The 27,227-nt window shown below is 34.6% G+C and overlaps 1 protein-coding gene across 4 annotated transcripts in view; it reads right to left on the reverse strand.

Moving 5' to 3' along the window:
• Positions 1-3,348: 3,348 nt before the first annotated feature.
• The window catches only part of BAZ2B (bromodomain adjacent to zinc finger domain 2B), a gene marked incomplete at both ends in the record, with an annotated part of 130,086 nt that continues 106,207 nt past the window's right edge, over positions 3,349-27,227 (reverse strand). For 3 of the 4 annotated variants that reach the window (XM_079709955.1, XM_079709956.1, XM_079709953.1), the window contains 8 exons: positions 3,349-3,502; positions 7,487-7,630; positions 7,892-8,154; positions 15,864-16,010; positions 20,807-20,942; positions 21,435-21,640; positions 26,363-26,523; positions 26,904-27,059. In XM_079709955.1, coding sequence (XP_079566081.1) covers positions 3,349-3,502; positions 7,487-7,630; positions 7,892-8,154; positions 15,864-16,010; positions 20,807-20,942; positions 21,435-21,640; positions 26,363-26,523; positions 26,904-27,059 — 1,367 coding nt within the window. Of the gene's footprint in view, positions 3,503-7,486; positions 7,631-7,891; positions 8,155-15,863; positions 16,011-20,806; positions 20,943-21,329; positions 21,641-26,362; positions 26,524-26,903; positions 27,060-27,227 lie in introns of all 4 variants that reach the window. The other variant, XM_079709954.1, reaches the window with a different exon arrangement.

Here is a 27,227-nt window from a genome sequence, read left to right on the forward strand (position 1 = left end):
CTGAGGCAAAATTCCTAGTACATAAGGTTCTACTAGTTTCTCTGTGTTGTATTTTTTATGAGTCATATTCCTGTGGAAGGAAAACTTCAATTGTCTTAAAATACCTCTCTTATCTCCTTGTTGGAATGAAATTCTTATAACAGAACACAAACTTCTTTTGTTTCTCAAATGCAAATAATCTTGAGAGAGGTAGCCCACAAATACAATTTATAAAAAGGAGTAAATCATTGAGATCAGATTTCCTTGTTAAGGATATATTTCATAGGAGGCTAAATGAACAGGATTTTAAATTTCTTGAAAGGGTATGGGGGTAGAGGGGATAGAAAAGAGAAGGAGCACAGAGGGGGTACATTAAGGTACCAAAGACAGATCAGCTCCCTCATGATTTTGATTAAAACTAGTGCTTTTAACAAATTTCATTTTGGGGTTGAAATAAGAAAAAGAGATTACCTTGCATTTATGGTAATTTAGTTCTTTTGAGTTCAAGGTATACCCACAGATAAATTTTCATTTGTTTAATTTTAACCACGGTTAACAACTAAATAAATATATTAATTTAATCTCTAGATGTTGTTTCAAACTGACAACTATTTTGGGGGTTTGGTAGTAGTGGATTGATTGGTTTATCCTTAGGATAAATCAAAATCTATACTTGAGGTCAGGCCAATTTTTTACAATTCACAGAGCAACCAGGACTAAAATGGAGAAGGTTCAGGTTAAAGCCTAATTTATCTTAGAAAAAGTATGTTGTGTATACTTGTAATTGTATGATAGCAGAGGGTTAGGAAAATGTTTTTATATTTGAGGAGAATAATAATACTGGTTTTATTGAAGTTAGGTCCAACCTATGGCACCGTGAATGCAAGAGTCATTCACATAACAAATGATCCACATGTGTATTGTAACAATTGTTCTGGAGACTAATTGTGGCCCTTTGGGGATCATGGCCAGTACTTCTTGAACAGCTACTCCTGCTGAGTAGCAACAATGAAGACAGCAGTCCAAAGTAGCCAATAGTCACCTTTCTTTTTTTCAGGGATATTTAATTTATTTTTAAAAGAAAATTAATCACTCTTGAAAAACTGTTCTTCGTGTGTGTTTAAGTATTTTATTTCTCATTCGCCCCTCGGGCACCAGACATGTTAAAATCAAGCTCTTATATGCCATCTAATATAAAGTAATGTAACCACATATGCTCCCTAAGGCAAAACACCCCCATGAAGACGACTCTCCATGGAGCATCTGGCAGCCAGTTCTATAAACACAAAAACCACACACTTGATTCACAGCACCACCTTGTTCTCTGTTCCACATGGTATTTTTGATTGAGCACCAGCTCCTTAAGGCATCACTGTAATATTTGGTTAACAGAAACTGACATATGTACATAATAACAGCTGATTTTCATATAAGCCTTCACAAACACTCTAGGAATTTTGGAAAATACTCTGAGGTTATGAAGCATTCTAAAGTTTAATATTTCTTCAAAACTTTTCTATTCTCCCTTCACTACTTATTAAAAGCCCTTTACTAAGGACATTAGCTAAGGATCACATCTGCACTAGACTGTAAGCTCCATGAAGGTAGGGCCTGTGCCTGTCTTGTTCATCAATGATTCCTCAGACCCCAGCAAGGCATCAAATCATAGTTCATGAATGCTTGAACTTGTATCTCATGACTTATTAGACAAATTTATATAATAAATTTTTCTTAATGACAACTGGGTTGTATGTCTACAATAGAGACATTTCACCTATTAGAACAAGACCTTAAAAAATATTCTAATATTTTCATATTAGAAATGTGAAATAAAAAATAAAAAGTGGTCCAGAGAGGTTCAGAGACTCATGAAAGTCACATCACTTGACTTAAGACCACCTTCCTCCACCCAGCCCAATGTTCTTTGAACCACACTCTGCTGCTCCTCCTTTATGATTCTGTAAAAAGCAAATTTAAATTAACTAGCTTTTTTTGAAAAAAAAAAAAAATTTCCAGGTTCATTAAGAAAAACTAAAAAACTAGTTTGTAAAAGTCTTTTATTGTATCCGTGCCACACATAGTAGTGAAAAATAACACTCCTAAAAAAAAGAATGCTACCTTTTCCACAACATTTTATTTTAAATAAAACTTCAAGTACTCTTACATAGGTACAAAAAAATTCTGATCTACTTGCCTCCAACAGGCCACCACAACACACAGTAGATAAAACACAGTGGTTACAAATGTCTTTTAAATTTATTTCTGAGGCAAGGCAAATGGGAGGGAAATGTTTCTATGAAAAAATACTGTGTGCGTAGGAAATTGTCACAATGTTATTCCACATGGATACAAATGATTATACTTTAATTTAGGCCCTGGTGGCTTAAAATTATATAACAAAATAGAAAAAATGGAAAACTAATATCCCCTACACCCTGTTTCAAAGGCAGGCACTACCAAGATCAAGGAGATGCCACAGTGTTGGCAGAGGATAATTACTGTACAAGCTGTACAGCTATAATTACCTTCAGACTAAAATAAAATGCTACAATCCTTCTAAGGCATAAACAATAATGTCTGCAAACAATATATACACATAATACATATTTAAAACAAGACTTAATATAAACAATAATGAACAGTATATACATGTCAATTTTTCTTCACTGTCTTGAAATACAATTTAACTACACAAGTGATGCAGCAACATATATATATACATATATATGTATATATATATATAAATGTACTTGTAACTCTACAGTAAAGTTTATTTTTGGTGCTTTTATAGCACATCAGTGTAAACAGTTTAACTTGGCTTTGTTTTATATTTTAAAACATTCCTTGTTGTATTTTCAAGATTTAAAGCAATTTTTCTAGTTCTTCCTTTTCACAGAAAACGAAGATTCTGGATGTGGTTTAATCATAAATAATTCATAAAATTAAATACATTCACTAAAAAATAAACTACAAAGTAAAAAAATGAAAAATAGATATTTATTGAGAGGGAAAGGAGAACCATTTCCCACGTTAGAGCTCTGGTGTTGAATATTCAGTGCGATTTGATATATTTTCATTGCTATTGCACTATAACACCCTTTCCTTTGAAAATTCTTTGGGTGTGCTTCCCTGTTCTACCTAAATTAGCTGATAAATCACACAAACCAATAACCAAGGGCCTTGGTTGTTGTAGGAGTGAAGCCTTTAAAAATGGTATCATTCTTCTGATACTTTTTTTTGAATGATATTTATTTTAAGGGAAAAAAAGTCATTATGTATGTGCCTTGCACATGTATGTAAATACAGTTCACATTGCTGGTTCGTTTGTCCTTGTTTAAAAGGAAAAAAACAAGAGAGATTATTATAACTTCAGCTCATTTGGAAAGTATCTGTCCACTTTTTTTCAAAATACTTCCTCATACTGTGGCCAGCTCTGCCTATATCAGAATCATCTTCATTAAATGTTTCACAGTTGTCAAAAACAAGCCTGACATCTACAGCAAAAGTTTCAAGGTTTGGATACCTGGAAGAAAACACATGATTACAGGTTGCTTTTGTAGGCTGGTTTTGTTTTGCAAACAAATGAAGAGGTAATAAAAGATAAAATAAAACATAAAGTTGAAAGGAAAAAGAAAAAGATTAGGGTAACTGCATTTAAACTAATATAAAACATATTATACCCTCTTATAAATAGGACGTTTAAAAGACTGCATGTGTTCTGGACATATAGAACTTAAAGACAGGTTAAATGGAAAACAGATTTCTCTTGAAGATCAAGATATATTGCAACAAACTAGCATTTTTCTTACATCCAATTTCCTGTTCGACCTGTATCACAATTTTGTTACAGGACTCATCCTACTTGATTAGTTTATTAACTCTGACCAACTGTATCACTTGCAGTACCCTGTTTTTCACACTCAAAAATATTTAGCTACAGTAGCAATAATATAAATGCTTCCCATGCACTATGTACATGACACTTGCCCTGTAGCTTTTACATACATCCCAGGATAGGTCACTCTGTGTTAAACCCTGCCCCTTTCCCGTTTCTCTTCTTCTCTCCTCAGATATGCTCTTCTGCTCAAACACTGTCATATGATGATCCAAAACAAGCAAAAAAAGCATGTGCTATCTTTACTCTTTACTGGAGATAACATTATCAGGAAACTGCCTTTCAATGAGAGGCACTGTGAACTCAGTGCTTTTTTTTTGTGGGAAAATCCCAGTCCTCTTTCCCTGTAAGAACACAGAGAAGAGAACTGAAAGGTGCATGACTAGACTTATTAGTAAGGAAGGAGTGGTGCATTTCAAGCCAAATAAATACATTTTGAAAAAGGGCTTTTGGAAATTCAAATTTAAATTAATTCTAACTTATGACAAATTGAATACTAAAATAATTTACCCATTAGAAATACCTATGAAGCACACACTCAAGCTCTGAGATCTGGTAAAAGTGGAATTATTTCTTTGATAAAATATCTTGTACAGTCTTTTCACTCCTTTCTTCTAATATGTGCAATAATAAAAGAAGAAAATTTAGTTATCTGTAATGAGCTCACAGAATTGTCAGCCCTATGTAACGTCACCCATTGTCCTTTTCTTCTGGGAATTATTATTTTTTAAATTAAGGTGAAATGCACATAACATCATATTAACCATTTAAGGTAGATAATTAAGGCATTTAGCACACTCACAACATTGCATTACCTAGTTCCAAAACACTGTCATTACCCCAAAAGGAAACTCTATCCATTAAGCATTTACTCTCTATTCCTTCCTATCCCCAGCCCGTGGCAACCATCAACTTGTCTTTTGGTCTCTATACATTTACCTATTCTGGACATTTCACATAAATGCAATCATATAACATGTGTTGGAATAATTTTTATAAAATATTTTAAAGTTGCCTTGAGAAATATTTATCTCTTTAGACTGTTCCTTACTACAAGAAAAGGTTAATGATTAGCACTAGGGAGAAATATCCGGGAGAGAATTTTAGGCGAGATTCTAGATGAAATAAGTACAACAGAAGGAGGGAGAAGCTGATGGAACCCAGAAAGACTCATTAAAGGAGGCACTTCCTCCCCTCTGTTCTCTAAGTTTCTAGTTTAAAATTTGAAATACTGTTTGTGAGTTTGGGTTCCAGCTCATTAATTTGGGTTTAATGAAATAAGTCGAAGTTAGAGGAGTCTGAATTCTCTGAATTCTGTCTCCCACACCTGGCACCACAAACAGGATTATAAAGAACTGCTTCTCTCTGCTTGCTTCTGCTGTGACCTCCTCCATTTACCAGCGCTCATTCTCAAAAGGGAGCTTAGATTTTGAAGATCTTTTGGTACTTCTGTGTTAATGTGTAAGCCTATTTATTTTGAGGTTTAGGTTCATCCTCTATCCAGGAACTAGAGAATTATGGAAGTTAAAAATGTTCATTGCAGCTCTATTTACAATAGCCAGGACATGGAAGCAACCTAAGTATCCATCAACAGATGAATGGATAAAGAAGATGTGGCACATACATACAATGGAATATTACTCAGCCATAAAAAGAAACGAAATTGAGTTATTTGTAGTGAGGTGGATGGACCTAGAGGCTGTCATACAGAGTGAAGTAAGTCAGAAAGAGAAAAACAAATACCGTATGCTAACACATATATATGGAATCTAAGAAAAAAAAAAAAATGTCATGAAGAACCTAGGAGTAAGACAGGAATAAAGACACAGACCTACTAGAGCATGGACTTGAGGATATGGGGAGGGGGAAGGGTAAGCTGTGACAAAGTGAGAGAGTGGCATGGACATATATACACTACCAAACGTAAAATAGATAGCTAGTGGGAAGCAGCCGCATAGCACAGGGAGATCAGCTAGGTGGTTTGTGACCACCTAGAGGGGTGGGATAGGGAGGGTGGGAGGGAGGGAGATGCAAGAGAGAAGAGATATGGGAACATATGTATATGTATAACTGATTCAATTTGTTATAAAGCAGAAACTAACACACCATTGTAAAGCAATTATACTCCAATAAAGATGTTAAAAAAAAAAAAAGCAAAAGCAAAAGAACCAGTTCATATATAGGCAGAAGTTTTTGCTATTTGGATCATATAAGAACCAATAGTTTTGGGCTTCCCTGGTGGCGCAGTGGTTGAGCATCTGCCTGCCCATGCAGGGGACACGGGTTCGTGCCCCGGTCCAGGAGGATCCCACATGCCGCAGAGCGGCTGGACCTGTGAGCCATGGCCGCTGAGCCTGCGCGTCTGGAGCCTGTGCTCCGCAATGGGAGAGGCCACAACACTGAGAGGCCCGCGTACCGCAATAAAAAAAAAAAAAAAAAAAAAAGAACCAATAGTTTTAATGTTTTTGGAATTTAGGCAGGTCCCTTTCGAAATTAAAAAATAATAAAATGGGACAGACATAATTCTTTAAAAGATTGACAGTTCAGCCTCCAGAGAAATAAACTAGTCGTTTGGTCAGTCTTGTAAATCATCTGATACATGTAAGACAGACACTGATCTTTATGAGTTAAGTTCTACTCAACTCTTCTAAACTGAGTTTAAATTACGGTGATTTTCACCAAAAAATATCTAGGAAGAACATAATAATAATAACAATAATAATGCAATTAAACTTATTTTATAGTTTTTTAAAATGTAAAGTTCCTTCTTTCTCCTTATTTATGACCTTGCTTGAAGTGATGTGCATGGGCTACACTAAGGTAAACTGGTATGCAGGAATAAAGGGTACAGGGAGAATGGAGAAGGGAAATGCACAGCTCCTGGCCATTAACACATGGAATGCTTTTGTGTGGGCTTGTTTTGTAAGAGAACAGCCTTATTCTTGTGGCTCCAAAATGTCTAGAACCAGTGTCCAATGTCCAGAACCAACTAAATGCCAACATCTAACAGCTGCTACTCTCTGGCAAGAAGTCTGAGGCAATCTAACAAAGATCATTAACTGTGGCCAGAAGTCATTTTGCTCTTTGGATAGGATCACAAAGAGAATATGGTAGAGAGGAGCAAATAATAATTTTCTTCCACATTTAATAAACACATTTTTAGTATTCTCCAACAACTCACAATAAAGCTTTTAATAGTTAAAATTTCCAGTGATCTTCTATCTCTACATTGTAATAATCTGAAAATATTACAGAGTCAATTTTTATTAAATCCACATGAGACAGTGTCAATATTCCACTGATGTATAATACAAGCTCTAGCTTACACGTAAGGTACTTTGGGAGGCTTTCTTGATACTCTTCCTTACCTTCCAGGCTGAGTTTGGTGCCCTTCCAATGTCAAAATGCTTTATCACACTGTTTTTTAATTATTTAAATAATTTTAATTGATTTGTCTTACATACTATACTACCCTGACCAAATGCACACACACACACCCCTCTCCAAAGGCAGAGCCTATGTCTTTGCTGTTAATGTATTTTTGGCTCACTAGAAAAGTACCCAGCATATACCAAGCATTCAATAAATATTGAACTGAAATGATTTACTTACTGTCCACTACTTAATTTCTCTCTAATTGTGGAAAAATCCATAGGCTTCTTAATAACTTTCTTATAACCAGGAACAAATTTCAAGTTTACAGGAAGTAGAAAAGGCCATGCATCCTCATGAGTTTCCATTTCAGTAAGGATCATACTAAACAAAACAATGTCTGAAATCAGTATCTATGCTTTAGAAATATCTATTTTTATTAAAAATTTACCTTTCATAATCTTTCAAGTAAAAAATGCAAATTAATTTATTTAAAAAGATAAAAGAATATATTTACTTATACTATAGACTTTCATTTCCTACTTACACAAATTATCAAAAAGTTGCCTTTAGTATGGTAGAAGATTTCTAAGCAAATAAAATAGGAAGTTGTAAATATACAGTACATGAAAACTGAAATAATACCTGCAAAGAGCTAGGTCCTTGGAGTCATCTCTTTTAGGTTTCTTAACAGAAGGAAAACCTTCTTGTTTTGACAAATTAATAGAAGTGTTTTCCTCCATTTTTCTTTTTTTCAGGTCTTTGATTCCTCTTTTTAATGAACTACTTGTAGTTACAGAGTCTTCATCTTCAGTATCCCCTGTTAAAGTTACTTTCTTGCCTTTTTTTGACTCAGTCTTTTTTCCTTTGACATGAAGTTTTTTGATTTTTAGAGTTTGACCACTTGCCTTTAATTAAAAAAAAAAAGGAAATGAGGTATAAGAAAAATAACTGTCTACAGGCCTTTTATTATTTTAAGTTAGGAAAGCCTAACAGGGCCAACAAAAAGAATATTATCTCTGATCTCGAAGGTTGATCATTTTATTATTTTCAAGAGAGATCTATGAATTTGTTCTCCCATAATATGAGGCAAAAATCTAATAAAGCATGAAAAATTTATTTTAGGAATTCTTAAAATCTGAAGATGTTGATCTCGTGGTAATCCATCTTCAGAACTATAGAACTTATCAGCAGTATTTCTTTAATCTAGGTCAGTGGACCCCAACCTTTTTGGCACCAGGGACCGGTTTCACGTAAGAAAATTTTTCCATGGACAGGGGGATGGTTCAGGCGGTAATGCGAGCAATGGGGAGGATTGGGGAGTGGCAGATGAAGCTTCGCTCGCTCCCTGCCACTCATCTCCTGCAGTGTGGCCTGGTTCCTAACAGGCCACCAAGGTAACGGTCTGAGGCCTGGGGGTTGGGGACCCCTGGTCTAGGTCACTAATTGAATGAGTTTAAAGATACAAAAGTACTATCTTTTGGAGCACAGTATAACTAAGAACAAAGGTTGAATATAAACAAAAATATAGATCTTATTAATAAGAAAATTGAAGAGATAATTAAGAAGCTAGGCCAAAACAAGGAAAATAGCTCATGAAGTGTCCAATAGAGAAAAAGTCCTTTGTAAATGATCAGATCTACTGGAAATTGATATTTCTTTCTAGATAAAGAAAAAAAGCATTTTATATAAGAATAGAGTTCCACAAACTTGTGGTTACCAGGTGTGAACAAAGCAGAGGTGAAGGAAGAGGGAAAAAAATGTCTGTTTTTGAGGAAAACAATAAAGAAATAGTATAAAAGAGATTATATTTGGAATCAAAGAATATGATTTCCAGCTATGGCTCTGTCAGTAACTAGCTATGGAACTTTGTACAAAAATATCTGTGAGTCCCTGTTTTCTCACCTGTAAAATAAGTAAGATAAGCCACACAATTGGTATGGTCATTCTGGCTCTAAAATTACACGGAAAAAAAAAAAAACTTCAAAAAAACTCAACATGGCCTTACTCAATCTAAATACAATGTACAGGCAGCACACTGATGTAACAATAGGTGCCCACCACACCCCTCAATCTAGAAATAGTGAAATAAATCTGTATTTTCAGATTTTACAATATTACAATAAATATAGCAGATCATAGAAGAATATCAGTGCAAAGACCCTGTAATGTATGTTTTTTGTTTTAATTTTCCAGAACAGTGTTTATCCTCTTTTAGCAAATTATTTCCTCTCTTACCCAGACTATTAAAAAATCTTAGACTTAAGACTTAGGGTCAGATATCTATCAGCTGTAATATAAAGTTGGATGTATCCTTGAAATGAATTTGGCTGAAAAACGTTTCTCTGGAGTATTTCATACCAATTTCTTTGAGGATTTCAGGACCTCTTCTAGCATTATTTTTTTTAAATTGCTTTTAATCAAGCAATTAAAATTATTTGTTTCTCTATTGGTAGGTTAAAAGTATAGTTAAAGAGATATTTTAATTGACTAAAATAATAAAACAAACCATAAATCTAACATCTTCCCCATACCATATGAAAGAATCACTACCCCTTGAAACTAACTGGAATAATTAAAATGTTTTACTAAGTCTCTTCTCCATTTAGTTTATTAATTGTAATTCACTAAAATCTGATTATTTTGAGTTTTTATATTACACTGAGATTTTAGCACTCTGAAATCATAAAAAAAGAGAAAGAGAATGCTTAATTCATTAGGAAAATGTCTATTTAATGAAGATTAAATTAAGTTAGATTGAGTAATTGTGTTACTTAAAAAGAACAAAATTTCATGAATAATGGGTCAAAATTTCTAGTTCCTATTTGAATGAAAATACTATTGGGTTGGCCAAAAAGTTCATTCGGGTTTTTCCATAAGATGTTACGGATCCCAATAATTGGGATCATATTCTAACAAATTAATACTCATAGTAAGAAAACATGAAATTTAAATCCACAGAAATAAAAACTTTCATGATGTTTTAAAAGACAATGAAGCCTCTCTCTTTCTTTTATAAATGATGTTTATCAGCTTACCTCATTAGATCATGCACATACACTTTTAAAAGCAAGCTTTTACACAGTTGCTCTGTTACTGATGACTTTGTTCTTGGACAGAAAAGTCCCCCTTCCCCACCCTTTCTATCTTATTAGAGCCCAAATCCAAAGAGGAACTTCAGGATATCTTAAGCCGAACCTATCAGATTACACATACAAGGGCTCATTTCTGTTATGCTTGTATATCTATATATCAGAAGTTGTGAACTAGTGGCTCAGAGGCTGTAAACAGCCCACAGAATGTGTTGTTGTTTGGCTCATAATGCTTGTAAAAATCCTGAATTTGTTGCCGACATTTAACATTTGGGAGGGCATGCATAAAAGTCCATAATCTTGAAATACTGGTAGATCCTGGAACACTGGGCCCACATGTCTACATGATGGCTGGAGTTGAGCAATGTCTGTCACATATAAATGGGGCCATGGCTTGACTTTCCTGTTTGCTACAGTCCCAACTCTTTTGTGTTATTTGGCTTTTGTAGGCACTGGAATTTAAAATTTCTTGTGTGTGTGTGTGTGTGTATGAGTGTGTATAAATATGTATATATACACACATGCAAGTTTTTTGATTCTGTGATCCTGAGAGAAAGTATATATACCTATCTTTAATATATATACATAGTATATGTATATATATTGGCATGAAAACACACATATACACAGAATAAAAAGTCACAATGATGTATGTAGAAATAGCTATTTGAGAGCAAGATGTATAATATAAATATCTGTAAATAACTGAATTACTGGAAAGATATTTTTAAAATCTTAACTTTAAAAATCTTTACCAAAATCCAATGTTTATAACATTTTTTATTGCTGTAAGAAACATAACACCTAATCCACCACATTTAAAAAACAAGAAAGCAGAGGCTTAGAAAGCTGCATTTACTTAGAAGGGTTTAGATGAGATCATACACCTCACATCTTCTAGTTCACTCCTGAAATGATAGATAGCCAGAATTCTAATTTAAGCGAATTTACAGAAAACAGAACCTCCTATAGCCTATCAGATGATACCCCCAAGAATTAAAACACTGATTTGTTAGTAATTCATAAAGTATTAGAGACACTTTCTATAACTTGACATTTATGAAGTTAAAAGATAAGTTATGTACCACCAGGGAAGATTATTATTTAACTACATTTAACTATATGTAACAAAAATGATCAAGTAATGAGAAATAAAAAAGCAATTATTAGTGAATATGGTGCCATGTGAGACCTCTGCTATTTTGCAAAATATAGCCTAAAATATAATAAGGTATTAATATAAATATATCCCCCCCAAAAAATATATCACAGAATTTTAAAGTCATAAAAACCTTCAAACACACGACAATATTTGATCTTTACAAATCCCCGCAAAGCAGATATGATTCCATTTTACAGATATAACGTTGAAGCTAAGAAAGCACTCCATATTTAAAGATCTGGGAGGTGAGAAAAACCAGCAAAGGAGACCGAAAAGGAGCAAAAGCAAGAAGAAAATCAGGTGAGTATGGTATCCTAGAAGACAAGTGAAAATAGGATTTCAAGGAGGAGGGAAAGTTCCATTCTATCAAATGTAAGTGATGGGTTAGATGAGATCTAAGCACTGATCACTGGACCGAGCAATGTGGAAGTCATTTGTGGGCATAGTAAGAGAAATTTTGGAGAAGCTGTGGAGATGAAAATATGACTGGAGTGAGTTTAAGAGTGAATCAGAGGAGAGAAATCAGAAAGAACCAGAACAGAAAACTTTCCAGTAAACGGAAGGGGAAAAATGGGGGAAGTGGATCAAGGAAGAAGTGAAGCCAAAAGAGGATTTTTGTTTAGTTTTTGTAAGATGGGAGAAATAGTAGCATGTTAGTAGGCTGATAAGAAAGAACCCAGTGTAGAAGGAAAAACTGATGATGCAGGAGAAGACAGAACTGCTGGAGCCATTCTCCTAAGGAGGTGAGAGGGGATGGGATCTGAAGCACAAGTGGGGTTATTGGCTTAGTTAGGGGCACACAAGCAGTTCATGGCAACAGGAGGGAAGGTAGAGTATGAGAGCCCAGATATAGGAAGGATGGTAGGTGTGGTGGTGGATGCTTGTGATATTTTCTTCTGATGGCTTCCATTATCATAGTGAAATGGGAGTAAGGTCATCAGCTGAGGATGAGGATGGAGGAGACAGTAAATTATCAGCCACCACTAAAGACCCTCTTAGGCTTAAATTTAAAGGGCTGGGTGTTTTCTCCAGCTACATTCAAGATACCTCTGTATCTGAATATATAGGTGCTGGAGAAGTCATAGAGTTGGATTAACCAGAATGATGGTTTTACCAAGTGAGAGAGAGGCACAGGAGCTAAGGGTGGATGCAGTGATTATAGGAGGAAAGAGAGGACATGAATGGGGAGAGGGACAGTGAAAAGGTCTTAAGATAAATGAATTGAAGGTCCTGATAATATCAAAGAATTATTGGAGGGGCTTCCCTAGTGGCTCAGTGGTTAAGAATCCGCCTGCCAGTGCAGGGGACATGGGTTCGAGCCCTGGTCCGGGAAGATCCCACATGCCGCAGAGCAACTAAGCCTGGGGCCACTACTGAGCCCGCGCTCTAGAGCCTGTGAGCCACAACTACTGAAGCCCACGCACCTAGAGCCCGTGCTCCACAACAAGAAGCCATTGCAATGAGAAGACCGTGCACCGCGACGAAGAGCAGCCCACGCTCGCTGCAACTAGAGAAAGCCCGCGTGCAGCAACAAAGACCCAACACAGCCAAAAATAAATTAATTAATTAAAAAAAAAGAATTACTGAAGTTAGAGTGCTAGAGGGAGTGAACAGGAAAGAAAGGAGGCAGTGGTGAGATGGATGCTTGGAACTGAGTTTATGAAGTGGTGGTAGTTACTGGTAGTAACTACGTCAAGAGATTAAACATGGAAGACAGTGGCTGAGATATGGAAAACCTAACGAAGAGTCTGGCCCTCAATACATTCTAACCCTTTCACACTTCTTACGCCTTACTTTATAACTCTAAGACCCATTTCTTTCTACTTTATCATAGTGCTACTCTTTAAACAATTAGTATTAGAATTCACAGGTTTCCAATTTATATGTGACTGGAAAGTGACTTAAAATACATATGCTTATTACCATATGACCTAGCAATTCTACTCTTAGGTATATTACAGAAAACATATATTCATACAAAAACTTGAGTATGACTGTTCATAGCAGCATTATTCATAAAAGCCAAAATGTAGAAACAACCCAAATGTCCATCAGCTGAACAGATAAACAAAATGTAGTCTGTCCATATAATGAAATATCATTTGACTTTAAAGATGAAGTGCTAGAACACAGATGAACCTTGAAAATATTGTGCTAAGTGAAAGAAAAAGGCCACATATTGTATGATTTGATGTATATGTAATGACAAGAATAGGCAAACCCACAGAGATAGAAAATAGATTAATGGTTGCCAAAGGCTGAGAAGAGAAGGGGAATGGGGAGTGAATGATGATGCATACAGGCATACTTTTGGGGATCATGGAGATGTTCTGGAATTTGATAGTGGTGATGGTTGTACAACTTTGTGAATATATTAAAAACCACTGAACTGCACACTTTAAAACGAATTTTACAGTATACAAGTTATATCTCAAAAAAAATCCCCATAAAACTCTTCATTTTGATCTGGCAATTAAAAAGTTTTAAGTAATAATACTACTTAAAAATACTGAAATTTATATGGAGCCACAAAAGACCCAGAATTGCCAAAGTAACCCCTAGGAAAAAGAACAAAGTTGGAGGCATAACCCTTCCAGACTTCAGACACTACTACAAAGCTACAGTAATCAAAACAGTGGGGTATTGGGCAGAAACAGACACATAGATCAATGAAACAGAATAGAGAACCCAGAAATAAACCCACACACCTGCAGTCAATTAATCTACAACAAAAGCAGTAAGAATATACAATGGAGAAAAAACAGTCTCTTCAGCAAGTGATGTTGGAAAAGCTGGACTGCTAAATCAGTGAAATCAGAACATTCCCTCACACCCTCACACCATATATAAAAATAAACTCAAAATAATTTAAAGACCTAAACATAAGACATAAAAGTCCTAGAAGAGAACACAGGCAAAACATTCTTGGACATAAATTGTAGCAATATTTTCTTAGATCACTTTTCCAAGGCAAAAGAAATAAAACCAAAAATAAATGGGACCTAATCAAACTTAAAGGCTTTTCCACAGCAAAGGAAACCAACAAAGCAAAAAGACAACCTACCAGACTGGGAGAAAATATTTGCAAATGATGCAACTGACAAGGGGTTAATAACCAAAATACACAAACAGCTCATACAACTCAATATCAAAAACACAATCAACCCAATCGAAAAATGGGTGGAAGACCTAAATAGATATTTCTCTAAACAAGACATACAGCTGGCCAACAGGCACGTGAAAAGATGCTCAGCGTTAAGTGTTACTAAGTATTAGAGAAATGTACATCAAAACCACAATGAGGTATCACCTCACACCAGTCAGAATGGCTATCATCAAAAAGTCTACAAATAATAAGTGCTGGAGAGGGTGTTGAGAAAAGAGAACCCTAGTACACTGTTGGTGGGAATGTAAATTGGTGCAGCCTGTATGGAAAACAGTATGAAGGTTCCTTAAAAAATTAAAAATAGGGCTCCCTGGTGGCGCAGTGGTTGGGAGTCCGCCTGCCGATGCAGGGGACACGGGTTCATGCCCCGGTCCGGGAAGATCCCACATGCCGCGGAGTGGCTGGGCCCGTGAGCCATGGCCACTGAGCCTGCGCATCCGGAGCCTGTGCTCCGCAACGGGAGAGGCCACAACAGTGAGAGGCCTGCGTACCGCAAAAAAAAATAAATAAATAAAATAAAAATAAAAATAGAGCTTCCATATGATCCAGGAATCCCACTCCTGGGCATATACCTAGAAAAGATGAAAACTCTTAATTTGAAAAGATACATGCACCCATAATGTTCATAACAGCCCTATTTACAATAGCCAAGACATGGAAACAACCCAAGTACCCATCAACAGACAATTGGTTTAAGAAGATGTGGTACACATATACAATGGACTATTACTCAGCCATAAAAAAGAATGAAATATTGTCATTTGCAACAACATGGATAGACCTAGAGATTATGATACTAAGCGAAGTAAGTTAGACAGAGAAAGACAAATATATCACTTATATGTGCAATCTAAAAAATAATACAAATGAATCTATATACAAAACAGAAACAGACTCATAGACCTAGAAAACAAACTTATGGTTACCAAAGGGGAAAGGTGGTGATGGGTGTGGTGGGGAGGATAAATTAGGAGTATGGGATTCACAGATACAAACTACTACACATAAAATAGATAAGTAACAAGGATTTACTGTAGAGCACAAGGAACTCTATTCAAAATCTTTTAATAACCTATAATGGAAAAGAATCTGAAAAAAATATATAACTGAATCAATCTGTTGCATACCCGAAACTAACACAATATTGTAAATCAACTATACTTCAATAAAAAAAATTTAGTTTTAGATCAGTCTTACTTTAGCAATGCAAGCTGGACAAAACCAGTCCCCATCTGGTATAGTTGTAATCTTGGGTCTATGACAGTATGTATGACAGCCTTTGTCACAGCCATCGCAAAGGAGGAGCAGTTCTTCATTATCTCCCTTTCGACAGATCTGGCAGTACTATAATACATGGAAAATCATTTAAAATTAACACTCTGCTACAAATAATAGTTTTTGGGATATTAAACACACCATTAATTCCTAATTTATATTAGTAATGAACATTCCGCTTGCTAACAAATATACAGTAGCCATACACATCTATGTATCTCTCGTTACACAGATATGGACCACATGATGGGGTGAGCAGTTCAGTTGGGGTAAATGCACATTTCAGGTACACTGCAAAAAACAAAGCTAGAGGTTGAATGCCTGCACACACTTCAGAAGCATGTACACATTAACATACAAAATAATTAACATGACATTAGAGCACATAAAGCAATGAATAGCTTTAATACATGGTGTTTTAATTTTTTAATATATTTCATTGTTTGCTTATCTTAGCATCCTCATGATATCCTGAGAAAGAAATAAGTAAGAGTTAGAGTAATTTTTAAGATCAAAATTAGGAACTTGTATTAGTAGCAGAATTATAAATAATAATAATAAGATGTCACTGTATTTTGACTATGTCTAAATCAGGAAACTTTGGAAATCAACCCAAATCAAACATGTGTCACAAATGTAGAAAATGGATCCTACAAAATGATTTCTAAGGGAAAAAGAAATTGATACAATAAATTAAATAAAAGAACTTAGAAGTCATAAGTTATTTTCTAGGACTAAAAATAAAATTGTTTCTTCTCTGCTGAAAAACTTCTAATACCATTAAGAACTTTAAAGTCTATAAAGAGATTTTTTTTCCCCATGCACACATATTCTGTATAACAAGTTTCACAAAGGGAAAGAAGGAAGATTAGACAGGTAAAAACTTTAAAGATGGCTTTAAAAAATGGTAAGTACTAACATTATATTTTGACATTTAGTTTTTATTTCAGTCACAGTAGACAATGTCCTGTAATCAATATTCCAAAAAATGAAAACATTACTAATATAATATTGTACATCAACTATATTTCAATTAAAAATAATAAAAACATTTAAATTATAAATAATTTGTCCTAATTTTAAGTTATGTATTTATATACTCTTAAAAACAAAATAGCTTAATTGTTCAAACTTAATTTGTTTAATTTCAATAAAACATTAAATCTTAATCTGGGAATGTCTAAAATAGTCTTTCATAACTCAATACGTACACCAATGATAGCTTAAGAATCTTATCAAAACTGCAGATACATGCTATTCACCTTAACAAATATCTATCAAATATATGTAATATACATGTAATACTAAAACTGGTATGTGTACTAAGAGCAAAAGCAGTAGAGTTTAATATCCCAACAGTAAGTATTTATTTTATGACCTTTCCTGATAACCACATCACTAAATACCTTAATATGGTGTTATTTCTCCAAATTTGAGTTATTTCTTTAAAACTTCTATTATAAAAATACTCATTGAGAAATAACATTTCGAAGGTTATATTTCAATCCCTATAACAATAAAATTTAAAAATCAGATTCATGAACATTAAGTAAATTCTCATTGTTTTCTACAATAGCTAAAAATACTATGAAGCCTGTCTTACATCTCACATTTATGATTTAAAAATAAAATTATTTTCTGATACTTGTTAAGAAAGGGTGGCAGGTATCAAGTTCATAACATTTTTGAAAATCCACAGTAATAGCTCACAATATGTTAAAGCAAATGTAGTAATATTTGGTTTTAACTCCTTTGCTACCACAGTAAAAAAAAAAAACAGTGGATGTTGCCAATTGCTTAACATTAACAACAGAAAACATATTGTGGGCTGAGAAGTATCTGGAGGCAAATCATGGCAGCTCCTTCTTTCCTAGTAAGCATGGTTTCTGGTAAAGAGGATATTTCTAAAGATATTGAGCACTTTAACATTTTTTTTAGGACTTCTTATGAGGATTATTATAGGTTTTGTTACATTTCTAATTAAAGGTTACCAAGTGCTCATTAATCTTTGAATAAGAAACTGCCTTCTTTTCAAAGTAGTTTTATAGCAAATAATGTATTATTAAACATTTAAAAAAGAAATAAAAATTATGAGATGGAGTTAAATATGATGAATGTGTATTAATTTATTAATAACAATGGAAAAGAAGTTTGCAAAACCTGACATAAAGCTTTAGATTGCAGAAAGTAGGTATACTAATATAAAGGTAGATTTTGGTACAAGTTTTGGGTTACTGTGTATAGGTTATAACAAAACTGCCTACATTGTGATGATTGTTTTGGTGTAGATGAGAAAAGTAACTGTACAAATTTCATTCTGATATAGGAATTGAATCTTTTTTTATCATTATAGCCTACATTTCACAAAATATATTTGTCTAAGGTGACTTTAAAACTGGTTTTAATGATAATTTTTAGAAGAAAAATTATTTTTACCTGGTAAAAATGCTACCAGATGACCTGAACAATGCCTTAAAACTTATAGTAAATTCTAATCTATACAGGGAAAGACCTAAATGTGAGCATATTGTGAAAACTGCAGATTCATTATTCCATGGACATTTTAGAAAGAACTGAAAAAAACCATAGAAGAAAGCAAATTTATTTGTATAGAATGAATAAAGTATTGAGTAGTCTAAGTACAGAGGCAAAAAGGAAGGAGAGAATGCTAAATTATTTAAGATTCACTTTTCTTTGGGGAAGATTATTTAAAATAGGAATTTTACCCTTAGTCATCATGAAAACAAATCTCAAATGTTTGAATTTTAAAGCTAACCTGTAACTCAAAAGCAACTGTTAAAGTAATTCATAAAAGTCTACATATAATAGATATTTCTGTATATGATACAAAAGAGGCAAAAGGGACACGTACATGATTTAAAATAAATCTCTCTCTGGAAAATATAAGAAATATAGCTTTTATTTTGAACATATAGCATTTGTTGCCTAATACAAAGTAGAGGCCACTACATGATAACTAACTGGGCTTGAACAAAAAAGGCGAAAAAACATTTTTAACTGTTAGAGGAAAGACTAAAAGATCTACTCAATACCAACTATATCCAAATATTGGGTTGGCCAAAAGGTTCGTTCGCTTTTTTTCTGCAAGATGGCTCTAGTAACACTCAGTTGTCTATAAGTTCATTCAAAACAATTTTGTTAGATTGTATGTGACACCTGTCATATCAGCGTGCATTTAAAAAAGACTTATCAAAATTGGTGAATTTTTGTGTAGCCATTTTAATACTGAAGATGGAAGAAAAAAGGCAACATTTTCGGCATATTATGCTTTATTATTTCAAGAAAGGTAAAAACGCAACCAAAATGCAAAAAAAAGATTTGTGCAGTGTATGGAGCAGGTGCTGTGACTGACTGACCACATCAAAAGTGGCCTGCGAAGTTTCATGCTGGAAATTTCTCACTGGATGATGCTCCACGGTTGGGTAGACCAGTTGAAGTTGACAGCGATCAAATCAAGACATTAATTGAGAACAATCAACGTTATACCATGCGGGAGATAGCCAACATACTCAAAATATCCAAATCAAGCGCTGAAAATCATTTACACCAGCTTGATTATGTCAATCGCTTTGATGTTTGAGTTCCACATAACTTAAGCAAAAAAACCCTTCTTGACCGTATTTCCTCATGCGATTCTCTGCTTAAACATAATGAAAATGTTCCATTTTTAAAACAAATTGTGACGGGTGATGAAAGGTGGATGCTGTACAATAATGTGGAATGGAAGAGATCATGGGGCAAGCGAAATGAAACACCACCAACCACACCAAAGGCCAGTATATGGTGGGATTGGAAGGGAGTCCTCTATTATGAGCTCCTTCCAGAAAACCAAACGATTAATTCCAACAAGTACTGCTCCCAATTAGACCAACTGAAAGCAGCGCTCAACAAAAAGTGTCCAGAATTAGTCAACAGAAAATGCATAAACTTCCATCAGGATAATGCAAGACTGCATGTTTCTTTGATGACCAGGCAAAAACTGTTACAGCTTAGCTGGGAAGCTCTGATTCATCCAGCTTATTCATCAGACATTACACCTTTGGATTTCCATTTATTTAGGCTTTACAAAATTCTCTTAATGGAAAAAATTTTAATTCCCTGGAAGACTGTAAAAGGCACCTGGATCAGTTCTTTGCTCAAAAAGATAAAAAGTTTTGGGAAGATGGAATCATGAAGTTGCCTGAAAAATGGTAGAAGGTAGTGGAACAAAAGGGTGAATACACTGTTCAATAAAGTTCTTGGTGAAAATGAAAAGTATATTTGTATACTTGTATACAAAAAGTATATTTGTATATATATTTGTATAATGTATCTTTTATTTTTACTTAAAAACAGAAGGCAATTTTTTGGCCAACCCAAAACATGATATCGGTGCATAAAGGAAGAGCTCTCTGCTTATTCTGTATTTACTTAGCTAAGTATTTCTGGCATTAAGAAAAGAAAATTGATACAAATATAAAGATATTTTAGAAATTAAGTGAACGTACTTAGCAGGTAATGTTAGCAACTGGAGTGTTTACAAGATTGAAAGGGCCTTCAAAACATTCAGATTAACAACTATTATGTTGACAGAATGGAGAAGACAACTTCAGTCAGTTATAAACAATATTCAAAGGAGAGAAAAACAAGATTTTAAAAAACCAAAGATAACATTTGGTAGGTTCCTTCAAAAAGCTCAAAATAAGGAGGCAAGTATCAAACTATACAGTATTTAAGAATTAAGGAAATTCTCAAGTACAGCATACATTATTTTGACAATAAGTAATGCATAATTAAGAAATATCTGAAGATTGGAAAAAACAGAACAAAGTAAATTATAGTATTTCTTAAATAAAAACACTTACAACTTTCATAATTGATTTTTCCCATGCTACTGATTTCTGTAATTGCTGAATGCACAGAGCTACCTGTGCAGCACTGCGAGCTTCTGATAATGCCCTTCTCCATACCCTGAGCCCTGGAGCAATATCCTCTTCAATTCTGCATTGAAATATAGAAAAATTAAGTAGGTCACATCCACATTTATGGTTACTGAATGTGAAACAATCATCACACTGAAAGCCAAGCAATGACAAAAACATGTAACAGCCAATAAGTATAAGGTTTAAGCAACTAAATTTGATGTAGTGCACAGACTGTGGCTACGTGCCTCAAAGCTTAGTCACAACCAGGTAAATGTAAGATCACTTTGCAGGATTATCAACGCACATAACAGCAAAAAAAATGTTTTTACAAAGCACCATGCAAATAGCATGATCCATATGGATCACAGACATACAAGAAGATACATAGATAACAGGCAATAGAAAATAGGCTCCAATTAGCAAAGAAGCACAATAATTTTTCAAGTTAATCTCAATAACCTACCCGTCACCATCACCACTAACGGATGGTGCAGGAGCAGGGACAGTAACTGTGCCCACATTATCCAGTTTGATCTGAATGGTGGTACTTAAGGGGCTCTTCAGATACCTTCTTTCAATGTTCCGCTCCAAATCAGCCAGCCTGGTTACAGCTATATCTAGGGGGTTGTCACTCTTCCGTTCCAGTGCATGTGCACTGCTTTCTTCTTCGCCAGTAAATTCTCCATCATGCTCCTTGCACAATTTAGAAAATGACTTATGTTCAAAATATACCAAGTCCTCCCTTTCTGATGCAGGCTCTGGACACATCCAACCCTATATATCAAAAGAATAATGTTATTATGGTTTCCTCTTAAAATGCCTGCTGGGTGAATTACCTTTACTTAAAATACAGCAGCAGACACCAGCAGATCTTAAGGATCTTTACTAAAAGTTTTTATCTTGTGTTTCCTAATGCTAGGTAGAAACAAGAATAAAAAATTAAAAGAAACAGTTGTGAGAAGTTTGAAGAGGAAAATTTAATAACTTTTGATATTATGAAAGGTATAATGAAAATCAGCAAAGTATTCTGAGAGACTTTAGACTACATGCTTATTCATTTCAACAGAAATCTCTCAGTGGTCTCTGAATTTAGCTCTTCCTTTCCATTTCCATTCCTTCTACCACTCTTCCGTACAGGGGTCTGTACAACACTTACCATTTTTCCTTCAGCCGTAGGAGTTTGTGTGAGCTGTTATATTTGTCTGTAGAGCCTTTCCCTGTTGCTCTTAACCTGGTTAACTCCACTCATCCTGCAGCTCTCATTTTAAAAGTCCTCAGGGAATCCTTCTCTGACCTACTTTAGCAGGTAAGTCTCCATATTACAAGCCCACAAAGGACCATATAATACGCCATAGCCTTGTGGTACTCGCAATTTTTTTACTATTGTGATTATTTGATTCACATCTTTTTACCTCTAAATTCCATGATGGCAGGGACCACGTCTGCTTTTACTCATTTTATCTCCAGCACAGTGAAAGCAAATAGTAGGCACTCAATACACACATGTTGATTGAATAAGTGAATGATCTTATAACTCAGCTTGCTTTTATTGATCTTCTACCTCAAAATCCTTCAAAGTTTCCCTACTGTTTAACAAAGTCCATATTTTTATCATGACATTCAAGTACCTCCATCTGCCTCTTCCTCTCATGTTCCCGTTCACACATCCTACACTGCAAATTCCACAACTTGCAACTCCACAAACATGCCCTAAACTTCTGGATCCTGGTGCTCTGCTCAGGCTGTTCCCTCTTACTAGTATGGCATTCCTTGTCAAAAGCTGACTCACCTTCTCAAGTTCCATCTCGAATTCTACATGAAATGTTCCCTGATCTCTCCCATGTCTCCATCAGAAGTTATGTATTCTTTTTCTAAATTCATGTATGACTCTGTACTCCTCTAGGATCAGTTAACAGATTCTGTGGAGATGTATATATGACTTATCTCCCTATTAGATGACAAGCTTTCTGACAGCAGAAACCACATTTTATCCAATTTTGTGGTGCCTACTGTCTGATGTGGAATAGGGGCTTAGTAAATGCATATTAAATGAAAAACAGAATGAACATTATTCTTTTTATTAAACCTTTTTAGAGATCATTATTTTATCTTGTATATTAGGATCAATTCCTCTTCTTTAATTCAGTAGATCATTTATATTTGTGAAGTAAGGATGGAATTATGAATAGTACATGTAAGTGCATTAGGTACATCATGCCAAATGAACCTCATTCCCATATTTTGAAAAGGGTACTAAAATTGCTAAATCAAGAGAACCCTGTAAACATAGCATATCTTGATGTCTGCAAGGCAAATAACAAGACAAAAAATGAAGACTAGATTAAAGAAATCTAGAGGGTTGAAAAGTGCTTCCAAAAAATGGTGATTGACAGAACTTGTGTCACCTCAGAAAAGGTACCCAGTTCCAATGTCCAAAAGGCTCTGTACTTGGTTTGTCCTGTTAATACACTTATGAGTAACTTGGTTGATTGTTATTAAATCTGCAGATAATTTAAAACTAGGAAGAAAATTTAGTATTCTGTATAACAGGACTAAGATAAAAATAGTTCCATATGCTGAAAAATGTACCCACATGAAATTAATAAAAATAAAACAATGATAAATGTAAATTTTAGGTTTGAAGTTTAAGCAACTAATCACAGAAATATTGAATACTATATGTGATAGAACTCGCTTAAAAGCTCTTTAAAAGAGGGCCAAAGTTTGTTTTTTCATAGCATATACTCAGTGAAGCAAGAGTATGATGTGGATGCTAAAAAGCTGGTACAAAATTCAAACAGCATTAATGGAAGTATAGTGCTGGATTAAGGAAAGTAAAAGTCCCATGAACACATTCAGACAGCTCTATGTACAGTTATGGATACAACATTTTAAGAAGGATATTAACACTGGTGTTTATACAGAAGAGAATCCTGTACATGGAAACAATTTCACAGGACTAATGGTTGAAGGAATTAATTAGCTTGTAAAAGAGAAAACTTAGAAAGAGACACAGGAGCTATCTTTAGAGGAGCTGGAAGAGTAATTAGGTTTTTTGTATACTCTCAACAACAGAACTAGGACAAGAGACTTGCAGATTTTCCTACAAAGTAATAATGTCCAAATTATAAGCAATATTAAAAATATAAATGAATGCACCTAAGTAAGTCCCACAGGCCACCTGTGTGATGTCTTCACAATGGCTAGTTCCCCACGTTAAACATATAACTCTATTTTCTTAAAAAAAAAAACCATTAAATCTTCTATAGATGTTAAAATAATGTCTTGTGGTTATTTTCATCATTTGTCTTTTTAGACTCTTCAAGAACAATATAATTCATTTTTCAGAATAATACAGAATAATTTATTAATACCTTAATAACAGAATATTAAAACATTTCACTTAAAAAACAAATTCTACTTTTCTTATATACTTAGAACACAGCCAAGATTGTCTAAGCAGCCAGTAATGTGATAAGGTTAATGCAGGAAAATATGAGTATGGCTCCAGGAAAATGTTTCAGGCCCACACCCTGACTTTATACTTAACTTAAAAAAGCTTGGGACTTCCCTGGTGGCACAGTGGATAATAATCCACCTGCCAATGCAGGGGACACGGGTTCGAGCCCTGGTCCGGGAAGATCCCACATGCTGCAGAGCAACTAAGCCTATGTGCCACAACTACTGAGCCTGTGTGCCACAACTACTGAAGCCCACGCACCTAGAGCCTGTGCTCTGCAACAAGAGAAGTCACTGCAATGAGAAGCCCGCGTGTAGCAATGAAGACCCAACTCAGCCAAAAATAAATAAAATTAAATCTTAAAAAAAAAATCTTGGTGATATGTTTTCCCAACCAATAGCCAATTACAACTGGCAAATTAGGTGGAGGAAGTTGGGGGAAAATTGGGCCAGGAGAACCAACCAAATTTAAACCAGCAAGTAGTAGCAACTGACCATGAGAGAAGACAGAAACAGACTATAGAAAGCAGACACAGTCGTTTAAAAGCAAAGCACACTAGGACCATTTAATGTAGGGGCAAAACCTCTTCACATTTCCTGAGGTAATCATTATCTAAAAATTGGTCTTCGCACTAATGAGCCTGTGTCACCAAGATAATTTAAATCAAACTCATTATTCTCAATTTAAGAAGGCAGTGTAGGGGCTTCCCTGGTGGCGCAGTGGTTGAGAGTCCGCCTGCCGATGCAGGGGACACGGGTTCGTGCCCCGGTCCGGGGAGATCCCACATGCCGCGGAGCGGCTGGGCCCGTGAGCCATGGCCACTGAGCCTGCGCGTCCAGAGCCTGTGCTCCGCAACGGGAGAGGCCACAGCAGTGAGAGGCTCGTGTACGGCAAAAAAAAAAAAAAAAAAAAAAAAAAAAAAAAAAAGAAGGCAGTGTAATGCATAACATAAGCGATCTGACAAACATGTTAAAAAGTTATGGTGCTAAATGGAATAATTTTCATTTCTCTAGAAAATTAACTTGTGTGGAAGACTTCATTTGTTGAAGATGTCAAATAAATGAGGCATTTTTATACTGTATTATAGTACTAGGAGGAAGATATAGTTTGCTAGCAAAATAGAGTCAACAAATGATAAATTTTGTTTCCCAAAGTTGGTAATTATGTTTGCAGAAAGAAAGGGATATGTTGTTAGCTCTGAAAAGTGACATTTTTTGGAGAACTTCAAAAGTTTCCAAATGCTATAGGACAGTATTATGGCATAAGTTTCTCATTCTGAATAAAACGTAAAATAGCAAATCAAATTACATGGATACTACATTTTCTAAACCTTTTCAGGTGTCTCATACTTATTCATCATCCATCCATTTATTCTCGGAGACATCACCTTATTATCAACTGAGAAGACTTTATACCCCTCCTACCAAAACTAAAAATTCTTGCACTAAGGTAAAGCTTTTCTTTTGCCTGTCCATTGGAAGCCAGTCCGATCATAATGCTGTGACATGGTAATGCCCAGTAGATAAATAAACTTAAAATTTACATATATATGTAGCGTGTCTGGGTATGTGTATAATGATACCGTGTATATTTGGATATATCTATATTCTCCAATTTTAAATTATATAGAGTGAAATTTTGACATACAACATAGCTTGATGCAAGGAGGTTCCTCTATATGAAACAGTATAGTAGGAATTTGATAGAGCATTATATTTATCTTGGGTAAAACTAGAAATGACACTTTTGAATACCATTAAGGAGGCAGCAAGATTTGGTAAAAAGAACACAGGTTCTGGAGTCAGATAGACTTGGATGAATACACACTTAGCTTACTATATTACCACTGGCAGGTTACTTACTTTGAGTCTTGTTCCTTACCTGTAAGATGGGGGAAATTAATTCAGGATCATTTTGAGAATTAAATGAGATAAAGTGAAAACATTTAGCAGAGTAACTGGCATATATCAGGTATACAACAAATAATAGTTACCTTCCATCATCCTAAAAACAGATTTCATTCCAATCAATTTTACCTTCACTTGCAAACTTGCTGATGCAACTCTCCTTTCTAGATCTTCTACCTGTTGAAGAATACTCAAATCCGTTTCCATTGCTTGTTCTTCTACTGACCAGTTCTCCACAATATCTCGAGTTACCTGGTTTTCTTCATGTTCATTTAATTCAATAATAGCAACTATATTTGAAAAGAAATTAATTTTAAAATCCACTTTATCCCTCAATGATTTCTTCTAAAAAGTGAATAAGGTTCCAGGGATAACATATATGTGTAACTTAACACACACAAATGTACTTGTGCATACACAGGCAGATTACTCTTAAAAGTAGGAATATTCTTTTTTAAGAAACAAAACAATATGTCTGCAGGTTGTGAGAAATTATAAGAAAGTAATACCTATTTAAGAAATGTAAAGAGTTACTGTTTGTTGAACAAAATAGAAAAAAATGCCTATTAGTAATAAATTAAGAATTAGGATATACTAAAATATGTTTTAAGATAAAAGAACTAATTCTCATAACTAAGCAAGAGAGCAGAAGTCTCTTTTAGGTACATACCATCCTTATTCTTGATGCAAGCTTGAGTAATATAATCCAAGTGTTTCTGAATTTGTTTTTGTAACGCCTTTTCTCTTATTCCTCTGAGATGGAGCACTTTGAGCAAAGCTTTTAGGTCCTCTGGGTCAATAATTCTCCACCAACCAAACTGCATTTCTAAGTTAACATAAATATGTAGATCTTTTTACAAATATTTTGAATATAAATTAATGGCACAATGCAAATCAGAAGACTTATAACTATGTAGAAAACCATCAAAGATTCGGTTATAATGCAGGAAGCTATAACAATAAAATAAAGTAAGTAAGTGGCTATAAACCATCT

The sequence above is a fragment of the Hyperoodon ampullatus genome (genome assembly GCF_949752795.1).
Source record: "Hyperoodon ampullatus genome assembly, chromosome: 8".
Taxonomy (NCBI): Eukaryota; Metazoa; Chordata; class Mammalia; order Artiodactyla; family Ziphiidae; genus Hyperoodon; species Hyperoodon ampullatus.